General features: G+C 37.8%; 1 protein-coding gene across 1 annotated transcript in view; it reads right to left on the bottom strand.

Annotated features, from left to right (window-relative positions):
* The window catches only part of LOC139313131 (neuronal acetylcholine receptor subunit alpha-7-like), a 95,100-nt gene that overhangs the window by 60,236 nt on the left and 10,737 nt on the right, over positions 1-24,127 (bottom strand). Inside the window, exon 2 of the mRNA XM_070938528.1 lies at positions 12,949-13,088. Coding sequence (XP_070794629.1) covers positions 12,949-13,088 — 140 coding nt within the window. The remainder of the gene's footprint in view (positions 1-12,948; positions 13,089-24,127) is intronic.

A 24,127-nucleotide genomic window follows, 5' to 3' on the forward strand; every position in this document is an offset into this window, starting at 1 on the left:
CCCACCCCATTTCTAACCTATGCTTTTGCCCAAGTCAGTATTCTGGGCATGTCTCCCAGTTACTAATGTCATATGCAGTCTTACAGTTGGCACTGTGCTTTGTGGATGGCTAATTCTGCTGCATCTCTTTATCATACCAGATGAAGAGAATAGGTAGAGGCTGACTGGAAAAACAGAGGTCTCGAAAGGGGGTAATGATGCAGCAGACAGGCTCCTTACGAGCAAGTCCTTTGGGCTCAACTAAGCAATGGATCAATTCGTTTTTTGTACTTTTATCTGCAAGTCAAGTACATCTATTTACTGTACTCCAGGCCAACTCAATTCAATTTCAAATCTTTATTTTCAGTGCATAACATATGTACAATGAGATTGGTTGAGCTCCCTCAGTGCACCCCCCCCCAACACAATACAACTCACAGTGAAGACAAAAATTCCCTAACCCAATAAATCATATTAACAAAACATCCAGTCCTATTGCACCAATGTGAACATGTTACACATTGCGCCAGCCCTGCAGTCCATCATACTACATAGTTATGGTGTCATTTCTCATTCAGGAGTCTGACAGCCCATGGATAAAAACTGTTCTTCAGCCAGTTTGTGTAGCTGGCTATACTTCTATATCTCCTTCCTGATGGTAGGAGGGTAAAGAAGTGATGACTAGGGTGAGAGTCGTCCCTGAGAATTTTCCTCACTCTTCTAAGGCAGCGAGCCCTAGCAATTTCATCTAGTGGTATCAGGCGACAGCCCACAATGTTTTGTGCTGTGCTCACCACCCTCTGTAATGTTTTTCTATCTGTGGTTGTCAGACCGGCATGCCATACCATGATACAATAAGTGAGGACGCTTTCTATTGTGGACCGGTAAAAGGAGGTCATCAGTTGTTGTTCCACCCTGTTTTTATGCAAGACCCTAAGGAACTCATTGCTATATGTTGTAAATGATATGCTCATCAGGGAGCAACAATTAAAATGAAATGTGGAACAATAATGAGCTCAAAATTAGGAAAGGGATATGGGTTACTTTGTATATAGTCATCTTATTTACCAAACCTAATATGCAGAAGGTATCATCAGAAACATTAAGCAGGAAGGAACAGAAATTGGAAGTAAAGTTGCTGGAAGAAATATTAATGATCCCAATTATGCTGATAGTATCACCTTAGTGAATGGAAATAAGGAAGACTCAGGGAGTCCCATGATGACAGTAAAAAATGAAATTGCAAGAGGCACTTTGATACTTTATATTTTTTTAAAAAAACCAAAAACCAAAAAGTTTATATCAACTGCTAGTGCCAATCAAAAACGGAAGAATTAGCAGAAGTAGTAACAGATTATTTTTCTGAACTAAAAATCCACATGGCAAATACTACCACAAGCTATATAATAAGACACACGAAGCATTCCATGATAGATAAAGTAGACAGCTCCCTAGAAGTATTCATTATAAAGCTGAAGCTTAGATATTTTAAACACACAATGCAAAAGTAGGAGTCTATAAAGAAGATCCTGATGCCTGGAAATATTAAGACAGTATCAAATGAGGTTGGCACAAAATGCTAGATACTATTATTGATATCACAAGCATGAACTTAAAGGAACTCAAAAGAACAGTTATTGACATACAAGTGACTGAACAATTGAAGAAGAAGAACAACAAATGCAACTGACAGGTCTGTATGGAAAGAATTTTGGGTTCAATGAAGCATTGAACTTGAACTTTGGGTTTCAATGAAACAAGAACAGTATATCTTCCAGTGACAGGAATTAAATCAGAATAATTCCTTACATGTGCTTGACTTATATTTATTCTTTTCCTCTAACCAAACATTCCAAGCTTTGTTGCCTCTTTGTCCCCTGGAATGCAGCCCCTCCCTCCTGGGAATCCAGGCTACATTCCATCACAGATAAGCAATCTGAAACTACATGTTGAAGCCTAAGAATATATTTCCCCATTTTTTTTTTATTTGAAGAATCCATCAAAAAGAAAAATAAGGGGTTTTTTTGTTGCTAATTTTAACTGGTGATAACCAGAAACCTTTTCCTCCTCATCTTTTTATACCTGGAGATTTTCCATCTTTTCAGTTTGTGTACATAGCAATAGCACTTAGATTTATATACTGCTTTACAGCGCTTTACAGCCCTCTCTAAGCACTTTACAGAGTCAGCACATTGCCCCCAACAATTTGGGTTATCATTTTACCCACCTCGGAAGGATGGAAGGCCGAGTCAACCTCGAACCTGGTGAGATTCGAACTGCCAAATTGCAGGCAGCCGGCAGTCAGCAGAAGTAGCCTGCAGTACTGCACTCTAACCACTGCGCCACCAAGGCTCATTATGTTCTAAAACAGGGGTGTCAAACTTACAGTCCACAGGCCAGATGTATCATGTGCTGATCCCGGCCCCACCTCCGCCTTGTTTAACAAAGGGGGGAAAGTCCCGATAAGACATGTAATGCTGCCATGACGTCGCAAGTTTGATACTCCTATTCTAAGATAAATATTTTTATGTACAAAATAAATCATTTAATTGTTATATAGGGATATTTATTTCACCTAGTAGTTTCTTTAAAAATGCTGAAGTTTCATATTAATACAAAAGAAGCTTGTGGGATGAGGACAAAGTATGTATTTATTTAAAGTTGCCAATATCTCAGGCATCTCAATCTATCCTGCTCCTTCTCTGAAAAAAGAATTGCTTGCAATAAGCAGGAATCATTTCAAGAAACTAAAGAAGTACTTTGATTTATCTACCATTTGAAATCCTTAATACCACTAAATGTTGTAGTATAACTATTGGAAATCAAACAGAACAAACATCTCCTGGAAGAATTTTGATGTAACCATTAATTTTGCATTAAAAATGTAGCTCATATTTTTTTAAAAGCACAGCATCTTTAAACAGGTTTAACTCCGTAATCAATTGCACTGAAGAACATGATTAAATCCATTTATGCATACAACTTCAGGCAAAGGCAGTAATTTTTCACTTTGAAAATTAATAGTCAGCATGTGAAAACTGTCAACTTGCTTGTTTTTTAAGCCAACCAGTAAATTAATGGCTATCTTCTCTGATCTTCAGACATTGCAATCTTGACATTTATGTATCTCTTTTTTTTTCCTAGAGAGGTTTTTTTATTCTTTCCAATGCAAAGAAATGTTAGGGGGAAAGTACGTAAAATAGCTCAAGACTCTGAGCTCTGTTTTCAGGACTCTTGTTTTTGTGTCAGCAGAACATCTCTGAAAAAATTTATCAGGATGGAACTCAATTTGCTGAAATGGGAGAAGCCAGAAAAATAAAAATCAAGTTTGAAAATGGCCTAGATCTGGCTGAGGGCTAGAGAAAACATTTAAAAAAAAAAACCCAAAACCAAAACCAAACCAAACAATGCATCTTCATGAGAGAGACAGGTGGTCAGCAAACTGTTAGGATACTGTTAAAATGCTCCATTTTAAGCCCCACACATTTCTCCATCCACAATCCAAAAAGGAGGTATGCAGCCTGCCCCATATTTCCCATTTAATAACTTTTATTGTTTTAAATATATATAAAATACCAAGAAAATTTTTTTAAAAATATATTTTGATTCTCTGTTTGAAGTAGAGCATTTCTTTCATGTATGGCTCCATACATGAATTCATTAAATGTGAAGTGAAGGTCTTTGGCTAAGCTAGGATATGTTTCTAGCTGCTTCAGATTGCGATGATTGTCAAGTTATTAGTTAAGCTTTTGATAAGGTTGGGAGTGATGGGAAGAGAAAGAGGAAAGAAGTTGATTAACTTTCGAGGTCAAACAACAATCAATAAAAGTGGATTTCTCTTGTAGTCAATGGCACAAGACACAGAGTACTAAACGAACTGGGATGATGAATTAATGTTAACAATATTAATATTGTTTAACATTTGTTGTCTAATGCCAATGGATGATTAAGATTTTGCACACTTCAAGTTGTTAGGAATATCGCTTTGCTTATTTATGTACATTTTATGGTTGAAAAAAATAAAATAATCAGGTCCGGAGCTGCATCTTCACTGAAATAGGTTCATTAATGTGTGATTCCCAGGAGAAAAATAATCCTAATACTTCCCTAGAAATGAATCGGACCACGAGTATCTGTTCCTAATGATGAAATCTGTAACCTATAACATCTCATAGAAGAATGTACAGGAGTGAATTTGCATGAATATATTTTCATTTGACCCTCAAACTTCAAATTTGATGCCTATGAATTTTTCACGAAGACTGAAGTACTTTGCATTGAATTAATACTGTCTAAGGTCAAAGATTAAAGTCCATTTAAAAACACTGGCCTTACGAGAAGCCCCAGTTTCTTGAAAGTTAATAAAAAATAAACATCTCTATGGTGGTGATAAATTATTTATAAGTTTCCTAAGAAGTATCTTTGAGAGGGGGAGCTGAGAAAATTGGCTCAATTTTCCTTTCAAATTAGTGATCATTTTCATCAATTCATTCTAAATTGCTGCAGAGTAATTTATCATGTTCATGTAAATTGTTTTATATACTTTAGGGGACAACATTGGAAAAATGTGCTCCCTGGGCAAAGCAAATGTTACCAATTCTAATTTAAGACACAGTCCTGTGTTCTACTGAACATTATCTTCCTCATGAGACTTTACATCTTGAATATCCTGTCTGCCCATAAGACAGTCAGTAGAAGTAAAGCTAACTTAAGGAGCCTTGGTGGCACATCGGTTAGAATGCAATACTGCAGCTACTTCTGCTGACTGCTGGCTGTCTGCAATTTGGCAGTTCGAATTTCACCACGCTCAAGGTTGACTCAGCCTTCCATCCTTCCAAGGTTGGTAAAATGAGGACCCAGATTGTTGGGGGCAATATGATGACTCTGTAAAATACTTAGAGAGGGCTATAAAGCAGTATGAAGCGGTATGTAAGTCTAAATGCTATTGCTATTTCAAACTGTAGGAAGTTAGCACCCACCCCTCTCCTAGAAGAATGAAATATTCTAGGAAATATTAAAAAGGCAGAATATTATACCTCCCTGGATGAGAAAAGGAGAAACATGCTCTTGGAAAGCAGCCCCCAACTTTGTTAATATCCCCAGAAAGACTGGTGCCAACCTATCTACAAGACAAAAGACTGGGCCATCTTATCTACAAAAGACCTTCAGCTCCAGGGTGATAGAATTAGCCTTCACTCAAGATCCAAACCAGGACAAAGCCATTAAGCCATAATAGGAATTGCCCAAAGTCCCTTCATTACATCACCCAGCAAGATTCAACCAAGCCTGGGACTCAAGACAACCTACAAAGTTACCCCTGCATGGCACTGTAGGAAGTTAGCACCCACCCCTCTCCTAGGAAAATGAAATATTCTGGGAAATATTAAAAAGGCAGAATATTATATTTTCCCTAAAGGGGAAACATGTTTATAAGGACAACCTCAGAGCCTCAATTCCCTGCCCCCCCCAGCAGATATTTTGGTGCCAACCTATCTACAAGACAAAGGCTGGGCCAGCTTATCTACAACACAAAAGACATGGCCCTCATGTCAGAACCCAGATGGACATTTCTTCCAACAAAACTTTGTCCATGCTCTCATTCTGGCTAACAGTGATCAAATACTGCCACACATGAACACATTTGAACATTATTCTATTTTGAAAAAAGAAAAAGCTCTTTGCTCTTTGGTCAAGACAAGATGTAAGTAAATGGTTGTTGCAAAAAACCCCACAGGGGCTAAATACAGCTTCCAAAGCTAACTAAAAACTGTCCACAGTGATAGTTAATGACTGCAGTAAAGTTTGATGACTGACAGATTGACAGGCTATTAATTTTAAATGTTCAAGACATGGCAAACAGGATGAAGATGATAAAGATATGGCAAGTATGAGATCTCTTGCTTTCTATTAGAATTTCAGTACTGCAATTCTGATCACTTCCCTGCTTTCCTTGTCCTGTACTCTGCTTGAGCAGTAAAAACATTTGTCTAGAGTTGTTTCTGTACAGTTGCTTTTCATCTTGAATTATGATTTCCTCCTCATTTAGGCCTCATAGAAAGCTAACCTTTTAGCTTGTTGCACTTCAAGGGTTCAATCATTGTCTCATTTTTTTACTAGTCTCATTTGTAATTATTGTTTTTTTTTTAATTGCATTTGCATACAATTTCAGCAGTAGCCTATTTTAGAAGAAATTGACCAAGCTCTACTGAAGATATCAAAGCCTTCAACATCAACTTCCTCCACACAGCTTTTGCATAGAAGAAATTATCTGTCATTAGTGTGATTAGCTCTCAATTAGTTTTTGTCTCCCATGCTGTTTTTTTTTTTTTAATTCATGTTCTCCCTCTCAAAAAGAGAACAGGAACTGACAAATTAAGGAACAATTTATCTGTGCATTAGTGGAAGCCATGGAGAGAATTCATTTAATTAAATTTGCAAGTGATTTTCCCAAAGCAGAATTTATTTTAGATTACAGAAGAGCAGACTATCAAATTTCATTGAAATCTCATTTTATTAAAAACTTTTGATATGTCAACTTTCCATACCAATTTAAAATGTTCCAAAAAAGTCATTTAATTTGTCTGTGCTTTCTCCTAATACACATATTTTTGCACACATGTGGTAGTATTCAAAATTCTGCAAACAATTGTCCCATATTGTACAGTGTTTTTATGCATTCTTCATTTGTCAGGACTTGCCACATACTCTTTCCTATTATGTATATTATTTAAAATTTGAACTTCATTTCAAAATTCTGAAAAACATTATCTTTGGCATACTTTGGATTCAGTATTGCCTTTAGAGCACAAGCTTCCTTTTGAGTTTTCTCTGAGATCAAGGAATATACTTAATATTAAATACACCAACAGAATATGCTTTCCAATTGCTTTGTATGCCCTGTCTTTGATATATATTTCAAATCTATTTTCAAAGGTTTTTATCTGCCTCGCAGAAACCACTAGGTAAAAAAATAATAATCCCATTCACAGTAAATAAAAGGTTTGCAGACATTGGCACAGAGAGTAATCCAAATAAGTCAAGGTTCAAAACACATTTCTGTACTGAAACCTTGAGCTATCGCTTAGTAATTTTTCAATCATTGAAAGAAAAGAAACATGTGTCTCTCTTTATATGATGGAATTTAAAGTAGGTTTTCCCAATTTCTAGCTGCTGAGGAATTGGCTATAGGGAGCTTGTCAGAGATCAAATCTGTATTCTTTACATATGAAACAGTCTGGTCTCACTTGAAATTGATCAGCAGATTGCTTTCCAAAATGTAGATAATAGGGCTGAACAATACTTTAGATTCAAAGACAAAAAGGTGCTTTGGAGCTTCTGAGGGTACATATGTCCTTCTATCTGTCACCAAATCATCTTTTCCCAAGCCCCTCCTGGGAAAAGATGAAGTTACTGTAAGGAATCCCAGAAAAATGCTATTTGTGTGGCTTCTCAAATTCTAAAGTAACTTTTTGCTTTTGCTTCTGAATCCATCACACTTTAAGAAGGAGCCATCTAAAAAATCCCTAAAGAGAGAATACATCACAGTGGCCAAGGACATACTTTGCACTCAGACTGCCTCAGCTTTAACTCCCAGCATCTTTAATTAAAACGATCCAATTGGCAGAACATAGGAAAGATTAGAAACATTGCTAGAAATATGTGCTTGAACTTGTACATTGGCTTGGCTTTTAACACCAAGCAAGAACTTTTCATTGGCCTGAGGGGAATGGACTAACCCTTTCCTCCTTTTACTCCAGTAGTATCCCCAAGCCCAAACTCTTTGTATACTTCCCTTAGAAATGAATAGGCACCATTGCCTAAAGGAAAGCCTAAATTTTCAAGAACAATGTTCTACAAAATAAGATCACCCATCAGTCCTGGATGATTTCCCAGGCTATTAAATCTTTCCTACAAATATACATTTATGGCCCAGCATTTTTTGTTTATGTTAACAATAAAAAGGAGTCCCTGAGGATTTTACTCAGTTAGTCATTGCCAACTATAGAGGGCGATGTTCAAGGCCATTCCAAGGCCATTGAGCCAGCGGCTGTCCAAAGACATTTCTATGGTCAGGTGGCCAGCATGACATCATGGAATACGGTTCCCTTCCAACTGAAATGGTATCTATTTATCTATTCACATTTGCATGCTTTTGAAGTGATAGGTGGGCAGGAGCTGTGGGGAGGATGGGAGCTCACACTGTCGCATGGCGTTCGGGACTTCCACCCGACAAGCCCAGTGTCTTAACCACTGAGACACTGTACTACCCCATTACTAATAACAATAGTAATAACAAAACCAAAAAAGTCTGACTGTTGCATTATTTCAGAATCAAGCAACAATCTGTAACATTAGTGAAAATATCTAATAATGCAGTGGACCAAAATAAGAATAGGTCTCATTTTATAATACTTTCTCACTGCATATTTTTTGCTAATTACATTGCTTATTAACTTCATATAGCCATCCCTTTTACAGCTAAACAGTCTAAACAATTGGAAAGGAAGCAATGAACGCCACCTACTATTACAGCTTTGCAGTAACCTATGGGAAAAGCATCTGATGAATCATTTATAAAGAACACATGCCTCATAATTTATCTCAATATACAAGACGCTTTTGCCTAAAATTGTAAAAAGCTTCATAATTAATCAACAAATTACTTGTGAAACATCAGGGATATCTGCTCATTTCAGAGTCACATTCAGCATTCCAAAGCAATAAAGCCATGTGTTAACATTCTGGGAAACACCTAATATAAGTCCCTTTGGTCCTCAGTTACAATTAAACAGAAGTCTAGTTATGAAATAAAATTCAGGCAGATAGTCATTTGTAATGGAAATCAGGTAATCAGATCAATTACTTTCAAAAAGGGGATTAGGAGTTGATGAGTGTCCATCTACATCTAATATGCATAGCAGTTAGAAGGATGCACTGCTTTCGTCTTTGATCTTCACAGAGCCCTTCAAAACTGGGTGTTTCTCTTTCAAATGAGGTGGCCTGGAATGATATGTACCAACTCATCTGAGTATCAGCTCTGCAATCCACATTGTTGAGTTCCATAATAAATACAGAACAGAGAGAAGGATAAGTATCTGGCTTTTCCTAGAATATCTTATTTTTCATACTATTGACTAAATACTGTGGTATCCAATGAGGAAGGTACAATGACTCTCTTAAATATGACCAGCTTGTTTCTTGTATTGTTAGACGATCTGCAGTGATGAGACAGACTTATAGCTAATTTAAAGTCATTTTTAAAAGCCCTTCATGGCTTGGGACCGAGTTATCTGAGGGACCAGCTCTTGCTGGTTATATCCACCTGACCCACTAGAGCAGGGAGGCAAGGAATGTTGCAGGTGCCATCCCCTAAGGAGGTACATTGGGTAGGACCCAGAAGAACAGCCTTTTCAATGGTGGCTCCCTTCCTATGGAACAGCATCCCTGCAGAAATGAGACTGGCCCCCACTTTGACACTCTTCTGTAAGGCACAGAAGACTTGGTTCAGCCAACGAGCCTGGGGAACTCAGAGTGGGATAGAACCCATCAAGTGGCTAATTTGACTGTGTGTTGTCACCAGAGGGAGGGGTGTTATTGGTTTTTATTGTTTTTTAAAATTATTTTTATACTGGGTTTTTACTGTTTATAAGTTTGTAAAGATGCACACTTGGGATCCAAGTCCAAATCAAACAACGTTCAACAAGCTGTTTTTATACCACAAAACCACAGATACACATCAGCATTTCTTGATATGTCATCATTTGTTCCTGATTCAGTGAAGATATGTGCAGTTTAGGCTAGTATGTGGGGTATGCTTAACTAGCTAAACTCTCCACCTCTGGGTCAGAGGTGGGTTTCAGCAGGTTCTGACCAGTTCTGGAGAACTGGTAGCGGAAATTTTGAGTAGTTTGGAGAACCGGTAGTAAAAATTCTGACTGGCCCCGCCCCCATCTATTCTCTGCCTCCCAAGTCCCAGCTGATCAGGAAGAAATGGGGATTTTGCAGTAACCTTCCCCTGGATTGGGGAGGGAATGGAGGTTTTACAGTATCCTTCCCCTGAAATGGGGAGGGAACAGAGATTTTACAGTATCCTTCCTCTGCCATGCCCACCAAGCCACACCCACAGAACCAGTAGTAAAAAAATTTGAAACCCACCACTGCTCTGGGTGTGTGTTTTTAACATGCTAACAATGAACTTTTCGCCTCCACACCTTTGCCTGGACATTCATGAGTGCAGCTTAAGCTAAATGCCACATTGTCTTTCCTTATTTCTTGCAAAATTTTTCAGCACATTATAAAGCCGCCGTTTGCCAGATAGATTAACATTTCGTATAACTGAAGTGTTTGTGGTTAGCCTCTTTAGCTTCTTTTGATAAGTGTCAAAGTAAGTGCTAGCTAACTGCTGATTCCAACAATGGCTATATCAGGCAAAAGCACAGACAAAGTGATTAAGATGGAGTAGCTCTGGTTGAAGCTAATTCATGGCTCACTTGCAAAAGCTCCTTAACAAGTTGCTAATAAGTTAATAGGCCAGGGCCTTAGGCTCTCAACTCCACACAGACTTGTCGTTAAATCAACAAAACGAAGCTTAACTAAAAGCTTCAAAATCGATTGTAATCATTCTGCCCCTACCTGCAAAAGTAAACACATTGTAAGAAGGGAGCAGTATAATGAGTATCAGGAAACATCCTTTAAATTCTGAGATCAGTAGGCGCTTCCTTATTCTTGACCCATTTTAGAGGTGCCCAGACTTCTATTAGGGGCGTGCAAAATATTGATTCAAACTCTTTTAAAATGCAGGACACCACATTTCAAGCATAAAACAGCTGTTTTAAGTCAAAAAGAAAGGATGATCCAAACATGAGCTCTTTCCAAATCCTTCAGCTTTGAATTGAAACATTTTAGATATTGTGACCTTCCATATTCCTTTTACTTTTTTGACAAGATGGAGTCAGGAAGCAGAATTGCCACAAACTCACTGATATTCCATGCTTTCAATTGCGATGGGTAAATTGGTAACATCATCTAATAAAATGATCCAGGTGTAATTTCTTATAGATAGGCTTTTAGTGGAAGCACCAGCATACAAACAAATATGGAAGCTACTTTCCAAGCATGCTCATAAATTCCATTACGAGTATAGAACAGAAAAAGATATTTCCTCTTCTATGCTCGTTTTCACATTGGACTGCAACTTCCATCACCCCAGGTTGCCTTAGCATGGGTGAGAGTGATGTGTCTAACAATAATTGAAAGTAACACTTGTGCAACAATATCTGGAAGCAAGAAATTCATTGCCTCTGCTTCACAATCTAAGAAAAACATGAAAAAATATTAATCTCATTAAACATGACTGGCATCACAGAAAATATGGAAAGAATCTTGAACCCATTTAGGTCTCAATGGGATTTCCTCTCCCCTTTTCTAATACTAAGGAAAAAAGACATTATTTGCTGTTCTTTAAATTTACTACAATGATACAGATGATACAAATTTGTTGTGGAATACCTGTTCTTGAAAAAGGGCTAGCACAATGTCCTGAAACAAATTTATGCAGATGAATCAATATTGGAATAATATTCTATTGGATCTTATTATTAAATTACAAGTTAGTTAGTTTAATGTTTGCTCAAGGTATGATAGGATAATGTAAAATAAAATAAATATACAGGTAACAAGCCCTGTTGCAGATAATCAATATAAGCTTCTGGAAATCTGGTTTCACTAATTTACATTTTTCTGAAAGTGTGATCAAAAATGCAGGCAGAGGAAATTTAACATAAATTGCAATTTACTGTTTCAAAAGATCATTGCCAAAATCTCTCACTGGAAATAAATAAGCAAATGCAACAGCATGTGATAAGAAGATATGCTCTTGTGAACTGGTAGTTAGCTAAAGAACAGGAAATGAAAAATAGGAACAGATGAACAATTTTACCCAGGAAAGACATGAAAATGTTGTATTTCTGTATGATGGGTTTTAATCTGTCTATAAATAATTAAGAATGACTAGTAAGCTGGGTACATTTGCTGGTAATACCAAATCTTTCAAGGTATTAAAATAAGAAGGGATTTTGTAGAGTCTAGATCTCTCCAAAGTAGGCAAGTGGGGTTCAGAATGACAAATGCTTTTCTATGCAACGTTGGCCCAAAAATTATACATCAAAGTTCACATATACTGTATTTTAATGGGATCCGAGCTGGCAGCAATTAATTAGGAAAAGAAACTTGGAGTCATCATGGACAGCTCAATGAAAATTCAATCTTTGTGTGTGGCCGCTATGAAAAGATAAGTCCCATGCTACAATCATTAATAATAAAAATGGCAATTAAAGCAACCAATATCGTATTGTAGAAATCAATGGTGCCACTTTAGTTGAAATACTGTGTTCATTTTTGGCCACCATGCTTCAAAGACTGCATTATACATTTGGAAAGGCAGCAAAATGTGCAAGCAAAATTATGAGGAAGCTAGAATAAATCCTGTATGAAAAAAAGACTACAATTGTCTTTTTAGCTTCAGTCTTAAAGCAGATAAAGGGAGAGCTGATAAAGATATAAAAATACATGCCCAGAATGGGAAATGTAGCTAGAGAGTCCTTTGCTTTCTCTCATCATATTAGAACTCAATCACTGAAACTAAATAGAGATTCCAAATGGATAAAAGAAAGTAATTCTTTAAAGAACAGATAGTTACATGGTAAAATTTGCTACCATCAGATATGGTAACAGCTTCCAATTTGGATGTTTTTAAAGGAGGACCAGACAAATTTATCAAAGATAGGGCTATCAATCACTATTGTTTTGATCACTATTTTGGATCTTTGCTTTCACGGTTACCATGCCTTGAAAATAGAGTAGGCTGGACCGCTCTATCAAATTCTTAGATTTTTATGTACATGATTGCTTTAAAATGTGAGGTATTTGTCATTGGTTCAGGAACAGGGAGCTGAATTATAGTTAACTTACCACATCAATTATCTGCAGCAATGAAAGTTGAAGTTCTACTACAAGAGGTTGTGAGTCATTCACAACAGGCCGTTCCAATCGGTTGTAATTTTTCAGTAGTTCTCGATACAGCCGTCTTTGGTTTTCACCTTGCTGGGAGACTAGAAGAAGAAAAAGATTTGCTTTAGGCAACTGTTCTTTCTCTTTTAGATTCTCTTTCTCATTATATTAGAAATATGATTGCCTAAGTTGCTTTCTTTATATGAAAGTTTCCAGCTCAATGGTACACACATAGTCCTCGACTTACAACAGCTCATTTAGTGACCATTCAAAGTTACTACAGCATCAAAAAAGTGACTTATGACCATTTTTCACACTTACGACCTTTATAGCTGTTGTGGCCCTGCCCTCTGAGCCTATCCCATCGGAGGAAGAAAGCTCCAAGCATGAGGAAGAGGAGTCAGCCAGGCCTCCCTCTCCAGGCCCCTCCCCTCTGGCACTGTCTCAGGTGCCGGCCGAGGGAGAAGAGATTAGCAGGGAGACAGGTGTCTCGGATGAGAGTGAAGGAGAGACATCATTCCTGGACGCACGCCTCCGAAGGCATGATAAACGATTGTAGCAGCTCAGGAGGCGTGCTAGGGATTAGAACTGAGTCACTGGACCACACCCCAGAGACTATATAATAAAGGGTGGTGGCCAGTGATCCCTGTGACGAACAAAAATAAACCTTGGATAGTCACTAGAGCATCGTCCGAAACTGCTGAGAGGAATATTTATTTTTGTTGGACTCTTGTATGCTGAGTATATTATCTTTCTGTTTTCTGTGGAAATAAAAGCACTTGGCAGACGGTGTGTATATCGCTGCCAAGTTGGAGATAAAGACCTGGGTGTGTGCCAAGTGCTTCCTTAACCCTTGGCTGGCTGTGTTTGTGTGTGTGTGTGGACGGGGACAGATCAATAGCATCCCCATGAGCATGTAATCAAAATTTAGATGCTTGGCAACAGACTCATATTTATGACACTTGCAGTGTTCTGGGGTCATATGATCAGCTTTTGTAACCTTATGATCAGTAAAGTCAATGGGGAAACCAGATTCATTTAACAATTGTGTTACTAATTTAAGAACTGCAATGATTCACTTAACAACTGTGGCAAGAAAATTCGTAAAATGGGGCAAACTCGCTTAACAAAGGTTTCACTTAGCAACATAAAATTTTGGGCTCAATTGTGGTCATAACTCAAGGACTACCTATATTCTGCTACAAAATGCCTCTGATTCAATACCCAGGATCTCAAGGCAAGGCTTGAAGCCTGGCATTGTGGAGACCAACTCATTGAGCAATGGAACAATACTCCGACTCGTCATCAAGTCAGATTCTTATGTTGCTAACTTCTTATACACTAACCTGTTCTCCTTAGGCAGGTTGGAAAATTAATAAGCAATTAATGCTTATTCTTTAAAAATGACCTAAAGATTCCTGCCTTAATCCTTGAAAACCCCTCTTTATTTGTGATGATTCTAAATTAAAACTAAAAATGTTATGGGTCCTAAAATACTTTATGTTTTCCTAGAACTCCATTAGCCTAAACCATACAATGCATACTCAGCTATAGGAAAGACATATGTGGTATGGTCCCTTTTTTTGCTTCTGAACGAATAAATGTATTATTATTTTTTATTGATGTCCAGTATAATTTAACAAATGCAAAGATTTAATGAGGCATTTTCTATGAAGCTGCACTTTAACAAAAACTTTTCTCTGAGAATGAAAAATAAGGCTAATGTTCTTCCGGTTACTGTGGCTTGCATCAATTTGGATTCCCTTGGTATGTCTTGGTATAACTCACAGAATATGTCATTCATTTACTCTCATGAGAGAAATAACTGTTATTCTACCTATCATTTTTAGCATAACAAATAGAGTTTCTATCCATATGTTTCTATGCAGTTTTTTTAAAAAAATATGCAAATGTTTACGCAAGCAAATCTCTCGGGTTCCTAACAAATCACCCAAGCAGCTGTGAGTGTTGTGCATGGTTGGTTTATCTAATAAAGCTCTATGTTGTTTCCTTTGTGTTTGCCCCAGGACAAAAATAAATGAAGAAGTAGTCATAACAAAAGTCAACGTAAAAGTAGCGAGGAAGCAATTGTAAAATTGGAAATGTAAAAATATAATGCACACCTGCTCACATACACATACATATCAATAGCACATCCACATCACATGAACAAAATTCAGGACCTCTTGGGACCATCCATATTTATGACTAATTTTTGGCTGCCCTCCCACCCATTGCCACCAGCTGCCCTGCTACCTAGCCTTGCCCACAAGTACCACACCCTTCACACCAGAGGTGAGTTTCAGCAGGTTCTGACCAGTTCTGGAGAACTGGTAGCGAAAATTTTGAGTAGTTTTTAGCGATAGTAAAAATTCTGACTGGCCCCACCCCCATCTATTCTCTGCCTCCCAAGTCCCAACTGATCAGGAGGAAATGGGGATTTTGCAGTAACCTTCCCCTGGATTGGGGAGGGAATGGATAGTTTACAGTATCCTTTCCCTGGAGTGGGGTGGGAATGGAGATTTTACAGTATCCTTCCCCTGCCACACCCACCAAGCCATGCCATGTCCACCAAGCCACACCCACAGAACTGGTAGTAAAAAATTTTGAAACCCACCACTGTTTCACACCATTACTGTACCAGCTGAGACCTTTTTTCACATCCTCTCCTTTTTCACTGTTGCATTCAGGTCTTTCTCTTGCCCCCCACCCCTTCACAAAAGAAGTCAGGCACGTGAAAGAAGATCCTGGCTATACCAGTGCAAAAGAAGGACCCAACGTAAGAAGCTTGGCATGGGGAAGAATAGCTAAACTGTGCCAATGCAAAAGAAGGCCCCTTCCAGCCAGGTCTTTATTTGGCGCTGGTACAGTTGGGGCCTTCTTTTACATGCCAAATTTCTTTCATGAAGGAGGCCCTGGGTAGGGCATATCCAGAGGCCCTGATTGGTATGTGAACAAAGGTCCTGGCTGGTGCATACATAGAGGCCCTACAAATGAAGACCCTGACCAGGCACAAAAAAAGTCCCAGCTGCATCAGGATGAAAGAAGGTGGCATGAAAAGAAGACACAGCAAGAATAAAATGCCATGTGATGCAGCAGGCATGACAGCACAGGCCAGGGCTGGGGGGGAGGGGCAGCTGGTGACAAGGAACAGGTGTGGGGCCAAAAAGGGCAGGGCTATGGGGAAATAGGCAGGTGGGAGTGGGGAGCTCAAAAGGAGACAGCAGAGACAGTCCCTTACCTTACTGAGGCTCAGAGATGGAATGGATGGATCAATCTGGGTATAGGGATGGTTCTTCACCTAATGACTGTTGGATTTGGTTAATGGCAGCAATGGAGACTGCCAGGATTTCTGTCGCTAAGCAATTAACTGCATCGCTTAGTGACAGAAACTCTGTTCCGAATTACCATTATTAACCGAGGACTACCTGTAGTAATGAATGAATAAATAAATGACCTACAGTCTGGGCCACTCGTTCAAAAGAATTATCAAGGCCTGAAAGAAATATTCTATTATTTTTATTAGTTCACATGTTTCTTTTTTAAAAAGAAAAAGTCACGATTCGTGTAAAATAAGAAATAATTACTGGAAAACAACTGCATATTTCTTCCATGTAAATATGCATAGTATTACATCATAATGCAACAAGTCACATCTGGAAACTGTTTTCTGATACTTTTCCCTGAAGTAGCCTCATACATACATATTTGATACCCCATGAACAAGTTATGAACAATGGCAAGTTATAAGCCAAAGTAGCCTTACTGAAATGCAGGGCATGTCATTATTTTGGCAGATTCAGGTAGCTGCAAGGCATGCAGCTTACTTGGTGCATTTTGCAGTTCCAAGGATGTAAAACTTACTACCACCATATGTTATTTATTCCCCACAGGTATAAATATGTCCCATCTGCTCTTCTGTCATATAGAGAGCGTTGTGACATTTGTCTACAGCTGCAAGCATGTGATAAATATCCTTAGATCTAAAGATTCTTTTAACTGTACAGTAAACAAAAAAGGATGAAGTATGAATAATACTTTTCTGAAAAGTTAAAATTATGGGTATCATTGCTCCATATCTCTCTATAGGGTTTTGCTTTGTATTTTAATATTTTTCATCTTGAGTTAGAGCTGACTTTCATCTAGATTACACAGAGTAGGTGGTCTCTTTTGACTTGAGCTAAATTCCTGGTGACTTTAAAAGGTGGATCCATGTTGTTTTCTTGGCAGCAGATGGAAGCACTATGTCATTAACTTTTTTAAGGATGATTTTCAACTTCTTCTGTGAATCTGCCCTACAGTTGTGCTATTCTCCCATCCAAATACGTGCCAAACCCAGTCATGCTTAGATTCTGAGACCAACTGAGGTTAAATCAATCTATTTTCATCCAAAGCTGTTACTTGGTTTACTCTTGACTTCAGATCTCAGAATTGGCTAGTTGGGGGGCATCCAAATTCAATAAATTGATGAATAAATAAATAATTTTTATAATGAGACATACACATACCCTACTGTATCACATAACAAAATTTTATCATAGGACACCTGAGATGGGTGAGATGGATGCTGTCCTCAATTGCCAATAATTATTTGATTGTTTTACTGAATTTTTAACATTGTTAGTCTCACTGTTGTGAGATTTTAAAGTGAATGAATGAGTGAGTGAGTGAGAAAGGGAGAGAGAGAGAGAGAGAGAGAGAGAGAGAGAGAGAGAGAGAGAGAGAGAGAGAGAGGAAAACTAACCCAGCAGAGATAATTTAAAATAATTTTTAAAAGGAGGACAATGAGAAATTTTAAAAACAATTAAATGTCTATCATGAAGAATGATGTTAGATTCATACTCACCAAATCTGTACAAATTTCCTGTCTCTTACACACACATCCGTACACTTTTCTATCTCACATATATATAACTGCTCTGTTTTCTCTCCCTCCTTTTCCCCCATAAAATATATGAAATTTTCAGGTTTACATTATTATCACCCTTTCATGATAGTATATGTATATATTTTTAAGAATTTGCACAGGCAGCTGCCAAAAGAAGGGCAAAAAACCCTTAGGGCTATTCCTGCATTTATCCACTTTCTATCTGCCCCAATCATTCTGACTTACTACAGGTAGACTCTATCAATCCTAGCAGACTTAAAAACAGACACCATGCAAATCTAGGCTACAACAGCTGCAGAATCTTGCAAACCAGAATGTGCTTCTTTTTCTCCCTGTTTTATCTTCATGAGAATACAGGGAAGTGTGCTTTCTAAGGCATTTCCTCAAATTATTTTCTTGGCTTGGGCTCATTTTCCATTTATCTTCGTAGCAGATCTTCCTTGTGTCCTTCAAGGCCATCTATCCACTACAGACTCTTTGCCGGCCAGTCAAATCAGTCAGTGCCGTTTATATTCTTATTGCCTACGCATCTCAGCCATAAAACATTAGAGCTATCACATATGAGCTGCTAAAGTTTGGACATTCATTAAGTGGATGCACAATGTTAATGCTTTTAAAAAGCATTAACATTTTGCTGTCATATATGGTTCTCTGGAGTTTAGTGGTCCAGTTATGGTAGTCTTATAGGAGAAGTGACAGAGCAGACCAAGAAGGCAGACAATGTGTGTCTACTAGAGTGTGAAGACAAATGCAGGGAGAAGCTGTGAAAAGATATGGCATAAGTCCAGACATCTGCTGCTGTGTTTGACATTGCCAATGAGGTCAAGTACAGAAGTGGTATTCAATAAATTAACTTAGAAGGAAAAATAGAAATGTGTAAATTATATACTAAGGGTAGAAATATTAAGAGAATATACAGTATTCATTCTACCAGTGCTGAGGCTGATGTTTGTAATTCCTATTAAATAGTTGGGGTTTAAATGGAAATGTACATAGAAACCACTTTCTGATGCAGAATCAATTATTTCATTATCAATTGTTTTTTCACTTAAGGTAATTCAGTTTACCTTTCATGAAGACTTTCAGTAATGAAGAGATACCCTAGCCAAGGCAAAACCTGAAATATCTTTAACATTCTTAAGACATGAAATGTGTAACACTTTATCTGGCATGTTTTGCTTTGTTTTGTTTCCCCTGAATGCTGAGAACTACAATTTAATGTAAAGGTTGAAAAGCTCCTGTTCAATCCCAGCTGTCTCTTCACAAATTACAGAGTACTTTGAAGAAATAAAACAATTATCTAGGCTACAATCCTACATATACTTACAGGAAATAAGATGGATGTTGTAAGACTAAAGTGAGCTGTAGTTCACAAAAGCTGATGTCGGAAAAGATGCTTCCAAAATCCTGATTAATTGCACTAGAAATTAGGATGTGTTTTTTTTTCCTGCAGTCTGATTTTTCTCAAAGTCAGCCTTAACAACATAGAAGAAAGGGGAAAACACAGTACCGTATACTGTAATTAGATCTGCTACTCATCCACCTGTCTTGTAATTTACAAGCTAGCATTTTTGGATATGTGTATATTTTTCCCAGGATGTAATTCCTTAGATGTTTCCTGAAAGCTAACAACTAAGAGTGTGTGTGAGTGTATGAGTGTGTGTCTTTGAGTGTGTGTCTTTGTGTGTAAAGAGAGGGAGAGAATATTATATAACAGGTTTGAATTTTTTTAAAAAAATAATTTATTTATTTACACTTATTTCTGTTACCTAAGCCAGAAGACTCTGTGTGGCTTACAATATTTACTTATTATTAAACAAATTTATATAGCCTCTCATCTCATGAACAAATGATTCTGGGTGGCTATATAAATTATCTGAAATAAATAAATTATATGGGCTAGAATCTCCTAAGTCCAGATAGGATATCCCACAGAAGGTCATAGAGAATAAGAAAGCTAAGATCCTTTGGGACTTCCAGGTCCAAACAGATAGGCAAGTACTAGCCAATCAAGCAGACATTGTGGTAATAGACAAGTATTAGAAGACAGCAGTGGAGATAGATGTAGTGATGCCAAATTAAAGCAACATCAGGAAGAAGGAGCATTAGATGCTGGAGAAGTACCAGGGCTGAAGGAAGAACTGGAGAGGATGTGGAAAGGAAAGATCAAAATGATAAGAGTGACAGTAAGTAGGATCACTTAGAGGTGTGACAACTAAGCTGAGAGAGTGGTTCCAACAGATCCTGAACACCTGTCCAAAAGAGTGCAATGCTAGGGAAAGCTATACAGAACCGTCAACTCTTAGATCTCTGGTAGAGGACCAGGGGTGGGTTCTACTTACCTTTACTATTGGTTCGCAACGGGATTGTGTGCATGCGCTTCACTTGTGCACACGCCGAGCTTCTGCGCATGCACAAAAGCTTCTGCACAGATGGCCTATGATGACATCCGGGGCGGTGGGTGGAGCCTCCTGCCGATTTTACTACCGGTTCTTGCAAACCGGTCCGAACTGGGGGCAACCCACCACTGTAGAGGACCCAATATTGAGGAAAATAGATAGATAGATAGATAGATAGATAGATAGATAGATAGATAGATAGATAGATAGCAGTATAGAGATATAACTCTGAGAGAGTTCAGCAGTTCAAAAATGTGAAAAATAAATAAATAAAAATAGAATTTTTAGTAGAGTTACAAATCTTCTCATGTTCTAGTCATAATAAAGGCAAGACCAAGATTTTTAACGTGTCTTAAAAATTTTCTTGCTCTCAGTTTCTTGCTGATGTTAATATGTAGCCCAGGGAGATTAAAGGAAACTACAAAATAGATGAGTGAAACAAAAGCTAAGTTATACAGATTCAATCCTTGACATATCTAAATAGACAGGAAAATGGCCTGAAATCCACGATAATAATGATGATCATCATCATCTTCATATTCACCATCAATGAATTCAATACAAAGGCTGCTGCCTATGTATCTGACCCATTATCATCCTCAGTCAAGCAGTGTGGGGTATAAATGCATGATAAGTCAGCCAACTAAATAATTAACTAAATGGCATTTTGAGCAGTGGAGCAAAAGCCTTTAATTAAAATTAAGCAAAACTGGACAAATGGGGAGTGATGGTTTATTAAACATCTCTTTTAATTATTGTAAATCTCTTTTTTTTTCTCATGTCGATTTACATAAATATAAATACAATGTACATACAGTACACGTAAGGTAACATGAATATGTTCCCATTAAAACCAATGGCTTCACAGAAATTATTTTACAGAAATAATTCCCTCTTGCATCTGGAATCCAAGTTGCATTTTATATTGAGCATAATAGGTTTCTCCAATCCTATGCTGAGCAGATGTGTTGAAAAAATACTGGATTCCCCTTTATGGTTTAAGCCAGTGTTTCTTAACCTTGGTGACTTGAAGATGGGTTGACCTCAGCTCCCAGAATTCCCCGGCCAGCTGAGCTAGCTGGGGAATTCTGGGAGTTGGAGTCGACCCATCTTCAAGGTTGAGAAATACTGGTTTAAGCAAAAGGTGGACAATCATTCTTCAGGGTCCCTTTACCTTGGATCACTACATACCTAATCAGGGTATCACAAGTTGTGTGGTGTACCTCTCTTGAGGCGCAGACAGAGTCCAGGAGGTATGAGGAATCTTTTAGTTGTACAGTACATTGTTATAATAAATGTGCCTTTCATTCAGCGGTGGGTTGCTCCCGGTTCAGTCCGGTTCTACAGTACCGGTTCAGTAGTAAAACTGGCTGGAGGCTCCACCCACCCACCACGATGTCATCATGAGTGATCTGCGCATGCGCAGAAGCTTCCCATTGCGCATGCGCTCCCGTTGCGAGCCAGTAGTAAAGGTAAGCAGAACCCACCCCTGCTTTCATTACATTGTTCTCATTATTCATTTGTGTTCGTTTGGTGTATGAATTTTTAGAGGAGATGTTTACATTAGGATTACAGTATAGGGAGGTATGATGGCAAAAGGTTTAGAAATCCTTGGTCTAAATTATTCTTTCCATTTCTACTTTCTGTACTCCCACAAACTCTACTCAGGCTGAGCAAGCTCATGATATATTCCTCTAAGCTACATTTATTCCCTGCAAAGTTAAAGTTGCAACGACACACACTATTTCTTCACTTAGCCTTCTGCTATGATGTTATTTTCAAATAAGTATAATAAGAAAAATTAAGCAAAAGGTTCCCCGCATTTAGCTTTACTAATTTAGCTTCAAGCCTTAGGCAAAAAGTTATTTATGATATAGAATACATATTTACTTTCTGTAATATTGTTGATGCCACCAACATCCCTTAACCTTAATATGCAAAGCTAGGCCAATTTATAGATTTGCTACATAAAAAGAAAACTCATCCTGGATTCCTAGGTTCCAAGATTACAGAACAGCTGTTTGTTTTCTTACACTCCTGGGCTTGCTGCAAGTACATCCATCACTGGATGTGATTGTAATGTGGCCTTTTTATTCAGATGCCCCTTAACAGAGGGAAAGACACTGTTTTGGTAGTTAATGAGAGTTTATAAAGAAAAGAAGAGGCACAAACCAATTTCTTGGACTCATCAGTTGACGTGACAGATTTTGCTCAAAGAAGTGTATCAAATTGGCGGAGAAACCCAGACTGATGGACCTTCTCTTTACAATGTGCTAGACTTGGCTAAAATAAATTGTATTAGTCATTTATGGATCAACGTATTACAGAAAACCAGGCCAGGCTCCCATACCAAGTTATTATAGAGGTTTGGGAATTGCCTGTTCAAAATACAACAGTTGGATTCGCTAGGCACAGAATTGAGATCCCGTGAATAACAACCAAACTCTGAGCTTTCTGTTTGCCTAGATTAATGTTTCTGAGACATGTGATATTTTCTGATTTTAAATTTGCACTCCAATATTGGACCACTTTGAGTAGCAAAATCTTAAAAACACCTCAATTGACATTAAAATTTGGAACTAGTTTTCTACTTCTATCCCTGTACCCCTGTAATCTATGGCCAGGGATGTACTATATTCAGTGGTGGGATTCAAGTAATTTAACAACTGGTTCTCTGCCCTAATGATTTCTTCCGAAAACCAGTTTGCCAAACTGCTCAGAAAGTTAACAACCGGTTCTCCTGAAGTGGTGCGAACTGGCTGAATCCCACCACTATATTCTTCTAGATGTATACCACTCTTTTCTAGCTAGTATACCGTCCACCTAGAAGAGTATTTCACCCCATCTAAGGTTTGATTAAATTCTGCCACTAGGTATGAGTCCCCACTCAACCATGGGACTCAGCAGATTATTTTACTTCAACCCGACTGCATAGGCTTGCTATTCTGAAGGTATAATTAGTGGGCACACTACTCAAAGCTCTCAGTGGAAATATTTTGGATTATTTCTACATAGATTACTCACTTTGTATTCCAGTGTCTCATTTTTAAAAAATTTAAATATTTAAGTTTACAATTTGGGTGAAAAATCAAATGTACCTTATTTGGCCTGCCCATCTCAAGTGCCCCAATTGGAACCTCTCATATTTTCCCAGTTCTATGAACACAGATTGCTCAATAATGCTAAACTATAAAGCACTCAATCACAGCAAAGGATGAATGCAGAACTGCAGAGGGATGAAAATTTGACTGTGCACACCTCAGCTAGTTAGCTGACCGTATTTCCTTTCAGATAATTATGTAAAGAAGTGCAACTTTAACACGGGGTGACACTCATTACAGTATTATCTCTGGATCATATCTTGCATTGCGAGATCTGAATAACATTAAGAATTGATCTCTTACTATTCTTGTTACTCTTTTACTGACATGCCTTTTTTTGCTTTTCTTTTTAGAAAAAGAGTCTTGGAAAAGAGTCTACTTTTATTGTTCGGTAAAGCATTAGGGGAGCTTTTGATGGATAATGTTTACTGAAATGCTTTAAATTAATAAATGCATTTGCAATTTATCTCTAAATGTGTACAGAGAAGCAGCATGAGGTCTTCTGACTGTTCTTGGGCAGAAATATTTGTTGCTCAAAAAACAATCCATTGCATTTCACAATGGTTGTTGAATGACTCCTTTACAATGCACAGTGAATTAAAGATATTGTATCATGGAAGATATTAAGAGAAGTTGAAAACAAGTTTGGAACATATAAAGAGCACATAAAAGCTCATATGTAGAACCTGGAAGTTTTCAAGGGAGGAAATTACCAAATGGATACCACATGGTCACAAACAAGCACCACTCCT

This window comes from Pituophis catenifer, unplaced genomic scaffold (genome assembly GCF_029215685.1).
Source record: "Pituophis catenifer annectens isolate HBS135680 unplaced genomic scaffold, rPitCat1.0.hap2 SCAF_2, whole genome shotgun sequence".
Taxonomy (NCBI): Eukaryota; Metazoa; Chordata; class Lepidosauria; order Squamata; family Colubridae; genus Pituophis; species Pituophis catenifer.